The sequence below is a fragment of the Sesamum indicum genome, linkage group LG4, assembly GCF_026168435.1.
Source record: "Sesamum indicum cultivar Baizhima isolate 11 linkage group LG4, ASM2616843v1, whole genome shotgun sequence".
Taxonomy (NCBI): domain Eukaryota; kingdom Viridiplantae; phylum Streptophyta; class Magnoliopsida; order Lamiales; family Pedaliaceae; genus Sesamum; species Sesamum indicum.
Window position 1 is genome coordinate 3338857 of NC_142660.1, and position 11162 is coordinate 3350018.

At 31.4% G+C, this 11162-nt stretch overlaps 1 protein-coding gene and 1 non-coding gene across 3 annotated transcripts; both read left to right on the forward strand.

Moving 5' to 3' along the window:
- Positions 1–2640: 2640 nt before the first annotated feature.
- LOC105160090 (putative WRKY transcription factor 57) lies at positions 2641–8146 on the forward strand. Of its 2 annotated transcripts, none has more exons than XM_020693124.2 (4): positions 2641–3283; positions 5426–5572; positions 6547–6923; positions 7897–8146. In XM_020693124.2, the coding sequence occupies exons 1-3, from the start codon at positions 2856–2858 to the stop codon at positions 6902–6904; spliced, it is 933 nt and encodes a 310-aa protein (XP_020548783.2). In that variant the 5' UTR covers positions 2641–2855; the 3' UTR covers positions 6905–6923; positions 7897–8146. The 2 variants fall into 2 exon arrangements, with proteins under 2 accessions (XP_020548783.2, XP_011075656.3); XM_011077354.3 differs by having other exon boundaries at positions 2644–3283; positions 6523–6923.
- Positions 8147–9365: 1219 nt separating this feature from the next.
- TRNAP-UGG (transfer RNA proline (anticodon UGG)) lies at positions 9366–9437 on the forward strand. The gene has a single exon. It is a non-coding gene; the product is annotated as a tRNA-Pro (tRNA).
- The last annotated feature ends 1725 nt before the right edge of the window (positions 9438–11162 follow it).

Consider the following 11162-nt stretch of genomic DNA (forward strand, 5'->3'; position numbering starts at 1 on the left):
TTTTTTTTTTTTTAAAATAGAAATATTTTTGTTAAAAATTCTCCAAAACGATGTCGTTTTTGGATTAAATAACTGCGTTTTCGTTTTTAGGAACGATTTTAAAAATAGGAATGATTATTGCTAAAAATGCTCGTCAACTGAAATGATGTCGTTTTGGTTATTTGCACCGATTTTTTAAAAAATATTCGTTCCAAAGCTTATTCCAAAAATAAATATATATAAAATACTTAGCAGATTTTTTCTTTCCTTTCTCCTTTTCTCTCCTTCACTGTTTTCCTCTCTCTCTTTCCCCGAATCCCTGACCCCTTGTCTCCCTGCGCCGACTGCCGCCATCAACAGTCGTCACTGGTAGAGGCAAGTGATCGTTTTTTTTTCTTTTTCTCCCTATTTTTGTGAACTCCCCCCTCCCCATTTTCTGAAAATAATTTTCCCCCATTTTCTAAAAATATTTTCATACATGTTTGACAAAAAAAAAATATTTTGAAAATATATTTATGAACATATTGTCAAAAAATAAAATTGAAACTTTTTCTAAAACTTTTTTTTGTAATTTTTAGAAAATTTTCCATATTTTCTATAAATTTATCAATTTTTAATCTTCTGAAAATTTTAATATATTTATGTAATTTTCTTCTAAAATTTTCGGAAATTTTAAATTTTTTCTTAATTTTTTGAGATTTTTAAACTACCCTTATAACGGTGAATATATATCTCTTCACATGTATTAATGTGTGAAGACATGAGGGTAACTTGATTATAAAAAAAATTATTTATCTGCAGTTAATTAGTAATAAGTCAATTTGGGGTAAATATAGATTTCTTTCTATGTAATTTTTTTATTCATATCAACAAATTCGGTGAATCTTGACTAACGAAGAATTTGTTTATCAGACGAAAACAAATGTCATGGGTGCTAAATATAATTTTTCAAACCACAAAAAATTTACGTATAATTATATGCATCAATTCTCAAGGAAAAGAGAGTGTAATTATTCCAAAGAGTAATTATATATAAATAAATAGAGTAATTAATGAATGTGAAGTAGACAATTAATGAATGTGAAGTAGATATGTGCTATTAGTGGTAAAGAACTAAGAAGTATTAATACATAGTGGTATTGGACCATTAGGCGCATGTACACCAAACCTATCTATATACCTACGCACGCATATGCTGTGGTTTTTATTCATCCACATTTCCCTTACCTACTATATATTTATGCATGGGTTAATATATTACACTCAAACTCCCTCTAAAAATATTATATTACCCTTTTCCTTAAATAACTTTTAAAAATATATTTACACCCCTTTCAAAAAATCCCGATTTACACCTGACCTATTTTCGTAAAAATTTGGACGAAAAATGCCGACGTAAGCAAAAAAAAAAAAAAAAATTACATAATTTTTTTATTTTATCTATCATTTGACATTCTCATATATATTTTTTTACTAATAAATATAATATATTATATATATAGTGTGTTTAATATGATTACAATTTTCCTTCATAATTATGAAATTATTAAATAAAAATATTAAATAAGGGATAAAATTAAAAATTTATATAATTCTTTTATTTTTTTTACTAAAATTATTATTTTTTATTCAAATCCTAATAAAAGAGAGTTATATTTAAACAGTGAATTTTTAGACGAGATCTAAATATAATTAATCATATATATATAGTTGCCCCACAAAACCAACCCTAAGTCCTAACCCAACGGAACAATTTGCCAAGAAATTATTATATACATATATATATATATATAGTGCTCATCATTCAAACCCTACCTACTTTTTTTTTTAATTCAAATTCAAAAATTGATTCTATAAAAAATTCAATTCAACAAATACGTTCAAATGTGGAACTTTTTGTATAAGTAGACATATAGCTAGCTGTAAAATTATATATATATATATATGTAAAAACGAGATTATAGGTTCGAATCGTAAGTATGCGAATATCTGAATGTGTTATAATTTTATTTATTTTTTAATTTTTGATAATTATTGAAAACTATAAATCTGAATTATTGATTCATATCTATATATATATATCATGCACTTATATATTACTTTTATTTAAACTATTATAAAAAAAATTATTTCTCGTTCTCTCTCACACCGTTCTTTTATATTTTTGATAAATACACAATTATAATTTATTTTTCCTCTCTCATTTTTTTTAATATACTAATGCGGACTGCGTGCATGCAGCAACAAATAATTAAGAAAACAGAATATAATTTTACGTACTACTCAAAAGTCTATACTATTATAAAAGAAAAATCTTTTTGTCGTACCGATTTTTGAATATCCAGATCTATTCTTTATTTTATTTTTTTCGTTAAAAAAATTTGATCAAATTAATAATTTTAATATATTTTTTTTCTCTTAACGACCCACTATTTCGTATTTATTGTAATTTATTATTATAGTTTTTCTTTTCGTAATTTTATTTCTTCTTATCGTATGAAACTAATTAAGATTCTTTTTAAATGTTTGCGGGAACGGCGTGCGATGAAAAATTAGTATATATAAAATTATTTTTTTTAAATTAATAAAAAGTAAAGATTTAATTGTGATAAATAAAAAAATAATAAAAAAGAAGGAAATATTATTAGTCTGTCTTTCTCTCTCCGCCTATCATTTTCAAACTCTCTCTTTCAGAAAAATGAAAAGAAAATAAATAAATAAAGCAACACCAATCAAATCAAAATGAAATATCAGCTCTACTACGCCTACTTCTCTTTTCTCCTCTTTCGAAAACCCTAACTGGCTTTCTGATTTCTCCGCTTCGTGTATTGGCGATCAGCAATTTTTTGTGAGTTTTGTTGATTGGATGATGAGTTATGGCAGGTAAGGAGATCAAGGCGGATCCGGAGTTCAGGGCTTCATCGAGCTGGGAGTGCGGCCGCCATGGCTCGGAGATGGTGAGTGATCATGGTTACTTATTTGGGATTGATTGTAGAGAGAGTAGCATACTCGGCGAGTTTGGTTGGAATATTCCGGCGGAGTCCACCGGTTTCGTTGATTTGGATCGGATCGAGCCCGATTTGGGTGGAGGCGGCACCGATGGTTTTGTCTCGGTGGATTCATCGGCTCCTGGGAGTCATGATGATATGAGTTGTAATATTATGGAGCCGATGGTGGGGGAGGAGAAAGTGGAGGCGGCTTCTGTTTCGGCTTCCCCGTCGAAGTCTTCGAGCTCGTCCGAGGATCCGCCTGAGAGGCCGACTGATTCCGCCGCCGATGCAGGCAATCCGCCGTCGGACACAGCGTGAGTAGTGTGTTGTAGTACTGTAACTGCATGCATGTGTAGCTAAATCCAGGATTCCCAGAGGGCCGAAATGCTAACAAAAGAATTCATTACTCAGTTCAATTTCTCCAGAAGATAACAGATTCCTAACCGCAGAAAAATGCTCCTTCCCGCGTCCGTACACGTTCTGCAGTGCACGCAAGTTGGAAGGTGGGGTGGGGACATTTGCGGTATTTTAGGAGAATCCAGGGTCTTTTTGGTATATTTATATGAAGCTATTCACGGGCCACGCACAGCCGATATTGCGGCGGCAATGGCGTGCTATAGATTCTCCTTTTAATCGTTCACTTTCCCCAAAAATAATTTTAAAAATATCGATATCTTTCCCTCAACTATTATTACTATTATTATTACTTTATTATACATTTCTTAATACTATTTTGCCTTAAAATTTGACTATAACGGTACATGCATATACAATTTTTTTTTAATAAAATCGTACATTTTTGTCGGAAAACGAAGCTATGAGATTTCGTAGATTGTCTTTACTGGCATTTCATGCGCGACGACATATATATATTGAGTAGAAAAATTAAACAAAAGATTTTGCATAATTAGGTTAGAAAATTACATTGATGAAACAAAATGGACTTCTGTTATATATATGCATATAATATTGCTATTGCATATTAATTCTTAATGCTTCAGTCATATGGTTTTTGAGTGTACGTGTGGTCACTGGCAAAATTACATATGCACGCATTAGTTTGTGTTGGATTGTACTATCTTACATTATATATTAATCGTGCCGTTTAATTTCTGCTATATATTTGAAGCTAAATTTTTGATATTATACCTGTGCATTAGCTAGCATTCTTCAAATTTCCACTCTGTGACATTTTTTTTATCATACTAGTATATGAAGAACCGTGATCTACATTTGGGGACATGGTAAAACATTTACAACTCAAAAAAATTAAAGGGTTTTCTTGTTATAGTCATCATCAGTATAATTAATTACCTGTCGGTTTGTGTTTTATGTTAGGTTGCATTTGGATTAATGGATTTTGAGTTATGGACTTTAAGTCTTTAATAATATAAGTTTTTTGATTTCTTATGGATAAGTATTCTAAATTTAGTCTTGATGAATTTCAAATTCTTACTATATCATTTAAAATTCTTTCTTCAAATCCGTTAATCCAAACTCAGTTTTAATGAAACTTACCATATTTCCTTAGAAATTAAGATTATAGATCAAGCTCCGTTGGTAGCCATACAAGGAGTGTAGTGTTAGCAGTAACATTTTTCTCCGGAGATCTAGTTGGTTGTTAATTTCCTTTTAATGATTGTACAATTTGTTGGCTATTCTGGTTTCTAAGAGTTTGTTAATTATGTTTAAATTATACTGTCTGCTTCCAAAGTTATGCATTCTCTCTCTCTCTATATATATATTTTCAAGGTTATACATTGTTTTATTTGGTTTTTGTGTAAAAATGAAAATGATTTCAAATTAGTGTGTTGATAAATATCGAAACTATATATTAACACATTAATGTATATATGAAAAGGAGGTATATTTTAATATGTTTAAGTATTTTCTTTTCCTTTTCTTTTTACGAAAATATACGAAATTATACATGTCTTTTCTTTTTATACAGTATATACGAAAATATCGAAATTATACATGTCTTTTCTTTTTATACAGTAAATTATACTTAATATGTTTAAGTATTTTAATTAAAATGATTCATCATGTATGTCAACTTTATTGTGAACGACTGGAAATGATAGAAGTAAGAATCAATAACATCTCTGTTTACTAAAAAAGATGATAAACCAAATACATTATTATTGTTTACAATAGTAAAAAGTGAAAATTATTTGGGGTTGAGAAATTAAATGTTAATTCCTAGTGAAGAGTGTTAGTAAGCATACGTTGCTTGCTTGCCAATTTATTTTGGTAATTCGTGTCCATATACTTACATGAAAACTCTTCCATGTTTTCTTCGTACAAATTAACCTGCTATATATGAAAAAGTAATTAAAACCATGACTGCCAACCATGATTGTATGTATTCTTGTTAATTTCAGAGAAACAAAATATATAAATATATATACATATTTATACAGGTGAGTTAGGCTAATTAATTAATTATTGTGCAGGAGCAAGAGTAAGAAGAAGGTGCAAATTAAGCGAATTCGACAGCCACGTTTCGCATTTGTGACTAAAAGTGAAGTTGATCATCTAGAAGATGGGTACCGATGGCGAAAATATGGACAGAAAGCAGTTAAAAACAGCCCATTTCCAAGGTACATATATATAAATATGCCATCAACCACCACGTTTTAATTGAATAACATTATCCTCATGATTGCGAATTTGTTCCTGAATATCATGATGATACCCCCTAGCCTACTGCAGGTGAATTAAAGCAATATATAGTATGCCATGCATGTGCTGATGCCAAATTGATGGTAATGGTATATATATATATAGTTCACTAGAAAGAAAGAGAATAAAATCGCTTTATAACTTTTATTTTGCAGCTACCAATTATAACATGTTCGTACATATAATTGGTAGCTGCAAACTTGATGAATATTCAACTAAATAATTCATATATGTGATGAAAGAAACAATATATATGCAACAGGAAATCTCTCATGCATGTACCTATGCACCAATTTGCTAGTTTTGCATCTTTCACTGTTTATCTCTAGTTTAATTTCCTGACAGAAAGTACGTATAATAATATATAATCTGGACCCTATTGTTCATAATTATGTGCATGCTAAAGGTTGGTCTTTTTCGCCTTGTCTCTCGCATCTAATGTCATGTACTGTCTTCCTCACCATTACAATCATCGAAAAGCAAAATGATGATCATTAATTCAAGATGGGCCTTATGTATACTCTCTAAATATTCATATCTTTTTACATGATCTTGATTTGCTGGGAGTATGAGTCAAAAAAGGGTTGAATACAATTCACCCTTATGTGATATGAGAAATGATCTTGATTTTTCGTCATTTTTTTTTCACATGAGCTTATTCTTTTGGTCATTCTCATGTCAGAAATGTAAATTGCATTTTTCCCATCAAAAAATGCAACTAACCTATCAAACCATAAGTTGGAAACATGCACTGGCTACCAATATATATATATATATATATATATGCGCATGTAAGATGAGTAATTAAATTAGTTTTGCTCACAGCTGGTTCATCATCATAATCTGTAATTAAATTAATTTGTTGAAGGAGCTATTATCGGTGTACAAACAGTAAATGCACGGTAAAGAAAAGAGTGGAGCGCTCATATGAGGACCCCTCAGTTGTGATTACTACATATGAAGGACAGCACTGTCACCACTCAGTTGGATATCCCAGACCCGCTGCTCTCAATCTCATTACACCTCATCAGGTTCAGGACCCTGCATTTGCAAGCTACTTCACACCTTCAACCATCACACTTCAAAATTCTGTGCACAGTACACAATTACGGCCCCACAGTCATCAATTAGGCAAAGCTACTGGAGCATCCCATGGAGTTGATTATCATCAAGGGGCAAGTTCAGAGCCTGATCTGGTCGGCCAAGGACTACTTGGGGACATTGTGTCGCCTGGGATGCGAAAAGGATAGTAGTATATATCACAACGAGGTACATATTCATTGACTGTATGTTCCATTGGTGGGTAGGAAATATATATGCTTTTCATAAATCTTATATATGTTAATTGTTTTGATGCACATACATATATATGGGGTGTTTTTGAGTCATGGGATCAGGGCGGTTATAAATAGTAATCTATACTATTAAGATGGGTTGGCAGAGTTCAAATAAACATATACTCATGTGCTGATAAAAAACCAATCTTTTAGTAATTAATAACTAAGCAATTACACATTTTCACTAGAAGTAATTGAAGAACCGATTATTTGAACCAGTAGACTGAAAAATTATGGTGGAATTCTTTATTTTAAGACGAAATAAAGTCAGTCATGATCATATATATATGTAAATGGTGTTGTACTGTTCTTTATAAATATCCTGTTACCTTAGACAGACTTAGGGCCGGTGCGGCTTTGAACTAGAGAATAGCACCGCGCGGGCGACGTATGATCGATGTTCTAAAGTCGGAAATGTTCTAATTAGGAAATGGAATTTAGATTAGAAGTTGGGTAGAGTTGCAATTATGTGGGGGCATGACGCAGTTTTGCTGTTGGCCTATATGTATATACCTGTGATGAGTTGTTGTGTTATGATGCGCGGAAATTAAAAGCCACTTTCATACAAAAATCAATCAAAATCAAAGCGCATAAATATTGTTTACATGCATAAGATTCACAAATAACAGAGAAGCAATTTTACCTTCAAGTGCTACGTACTTGTGTTTGATCAGTCATAAGTAATTAGTGTGTGTGAATGTGTTACAGTACAGGATTAGCTACGTCCCATGATGATTAATACATATATGTATATATGCATGTGTGGATCCTAATTTGCTGGTGATATATGTACAGCATACATATTAAGCAGTGAGTTGATGTTGGTAGTTGTGTAATTAGTGGTGCATGCTATGATGAATTAATGTTACGTAGAGAGAGAAACACTAATTAACAAGCTGGTGCAGGTTTAATTATGTAGGTACAGTGTTGGGGTTCAAAAGCTGCAAGAATCACTCACAGTCCCACAATAGTACTATAGCCTACTACCATTTCAGCAATATGTCCCATGATGATTAAGTAATTAATGATTACATGGGAATATCCTGTTGTATCCTTAACTGTTATAATTACTTTGTGATGAGGGCTGTAAATAATTCATTGTATCAACGTACCCTACTTGATGGATGTGGGAGGAAATGCCCAATTTCTGATGCATGATTTTAGGTTTGGATGGGTGAATCGATTAATTTCCCGTTTAACCCTAATTACTTTTCAAAGAAACTGCACTAAAACTGTGTCCTCCTCCTTGTGGGTGGGGTGCAGTAGTAAATGTGAAATGATGGGCTGTGCCTGTGCGTCGAAATCGATGTTGCTTCCGCCGCCCCCACACTTTCCAACATCCTCTTTCTCTTTCTCTTTCTCCTCCCCCACCTTTTTTAACCTTTTGCCCTTTTCCCTTTTCCCTTTTCCCAACCATACAGGTTAAATTTAGAGATAACTATATTTACATTTCTGATTTATAATTTATTTATATAAATTATTTTTATTTTTTATATGATTATAAAACTATTTCTACAATAAAAAAAAATTGCGGCAATAATTTTAAAGTTTTTTAGGGGTTTGCGTGTACAATTTTTTTTTTGAAAAAAGGATGATTTGTATAGTAATAATAATATTTTGATAGTTGTATGTATAATTACTTAAAATATAAAGATACTTCGTGTATACAGGCCGTAGATCAAGATATGTAAATGTAATTGTCTCTAAAATTTAATTCTTGAAGTAGCTACGATGATTACAACCTTCTTTCATGAAATTTTATATAATTTTTTTATAATTTAATAAATTATATTTGGGTTAATTATAGTTAGGTTTCTTTTAAAATGTGAAATTACAGTTTCTCCTAATTTTTTTAAAATTATACTTATATTTTTTCTGAAAATTCTCTTTTTATATCCAAATTTCTTCCACTAAGGTTTGAACGAAAAATATTGATGTTATAAAAAAGAACTAGATATAACTATTAATCAAAATTTATAAAATTTGATGATATCAGTAGAAAAAATTAAATAAAAAAATTATATTTGCTTTGATTAACTTATTACAAGTTAAACAAATTTTTTCTAATCAAATTACCTTATACATCTCACATGTTAATGCATGTGAGTAGATACATCTTCATCTTTGCAAGAGTAGTTTGATAAAAAAAAATATATATATGTTTGACGGTTTTTGAGTCAATTAGGGTAAATATGAATTTTCATTGATTTCAGCATATTTTGTGAATTTTATTAAAATATATTTATTTATCAAAATAAGTACACATGTAATTATATCAAGATTTAGGAGATGACAGTGGAATTATCTCCTTTTCTAAAAAAAAATAATTGATTTATTAGTCCATAGAACCAAAAATAAAAGAGGTAGCCAAGGCGGGCGTTTGGTCTAGTGCTATGATTCTCGCTTTGGGTGCGAGAGGTCCCGAGTTCGATTCTCGGAACGCCCCTTTGTGGAGTTTTTATAGGTTTTGGTGGAGGTGGGGCCCAGGACAGGAATGCTTATAGACAGAGAGACACTCACTGTTTGTGGTGACCCATCTCACTTGACTTCACTTTTGGTATTTGGGCCCACATCCCCCACTTGATGGACCCATATTGTAATTTGATGTGGGCCCCTTCTAGCTTTTTGGGTCCAACGGCCCAACTAATTTTGTACAACTATATATCATGTCATATCACCTATATATATGTATATATTATTATATACATATAATTACACACTCTGGTACTAAGATTTGAAAGAATTATACTTAAATAGTTTGAAAATTTATATCTAAGTATACTTGAGGTTTACTTCAATATAACAAATAAGTCTCTTTGTTAGTCAAATTTTCACTGAATTTGCTGGTATTAACAATAAAAAAAGTTATATTTTACCTCTGATTCACTTATTATTGATTTATTATAAGCCAAATAAGCATCTTTATGATCAAATTCCCCTCATAGCTTATCAAAACAACTATTAACATTCTAACTTCAAATGTCCCACAACAATGGAATTATTAATAGAGTTAAATATATTTTCGACTCCTGAATTACGCGTGCCATTGTTATGTTTGACATTGTTATGTTTTATTAGTATTTCTAAAGTATGAAAGGTAACGAAAATACCTGGACAACATAATTTGACATTGTTATGTTTTATTAATATAGGTGGGCTGGTGCCAACTAGCTGCGTGCGCCTGCTCTCATTAAGTCTTTCCAACTCAAAACAAACCAACTTTAAAATACTCAATTTCGGACAAGTAGATCTAAAGGTTTGGTTGAATTAAGAAACAAATTATGTGTAGTTTCAAGTGATAAAACAGTTCTATGTATGATCCCATCAAAATGAAGGGCTGTTGTGTTGTCTTTTCAATTTTGAATCAAGAATGACCGTTGAATTAGTAAACAGTTCGTAGTATTTCTTGTAACATATCAAGATTGGTCAAGTGGTCATACTCCTCCAAATATAAGTTCCATTAGACTAGAGTGGCGTGATCAATCTGTTGAGATTTTGGATCTCGAGAGTAATCCAAAATGGCTCGTTTAATCAGAATAGTCGTTCGTCTTAGTTCTTGGAACATATTATTCTATTACTTTTAGAACGACTTAGAGGTTGAATCGATTACGCTTTTTTATGTACGAATCCTATCAAAGTAAAAAAAGTGTGATCTTCGAGAACTTGAGATACCAAGAGTTGCCGATAGTGGATTTAGGGTAGTGAGTGATTCATCATTGGCTACAATGTGAAGTAGCAGCCAAAAGTCCCACTCTTCCCCTTCTTATTTAGTGACTTCAACTCCAATGCAAGCAACCAAATGTCTAAGACAACGGCTGGTATGACATGACACATTACAAAACTTAGCTTCCTTAACAAGCAGTTGGGGTTCACTTTTATTGTCTCCTCAGCCAACTGAATGGTTACTTAAAGACTTCCCTAATCTATTGCAAAGCACAATGATTTATGATAATAGAGACAATTATAATAGTCCTAAGCTAAATACAACCACCTCAATAAGAACAAACTGTGGCTGAGGAACCAATGGAAGTGTGACTAGGAAGAAAGGATACTAGTTAAGATAAAGATTTTGGCCTCTGATAATGAGTCTGCAAACTTAAAAATGTAATTCCCATCTACCGTAAATCATGTACGAAATTGAAATTTTCGATGCTTAAATCCCTCTCGATTT

Bases quoted from the DNA above. Each gene is read 5' to 3' on its own strand.
- LOC105160090 (XM_011077354.3), top strand. From the start codon at position 2,856: ATGGCAGGTAAGGAGATCAAGGCGGATCCGGAGTTCAGGGCTTCATCG. The intron at 3,284-5,425 runs GTGAGTAGTGTG...ATTATTGTGCAG, and splicing joins AATCCGCCGTCGGACACAGC to GAGCAAGAGTAAGAAGAAGG. The intron at 5,573-6,522 runs GTACATATATAT...AATTTGTTGAAG, and splicing joins AAAAACAGCCCATTTCCAAG to GAGCTATTATCGGTGTACAA.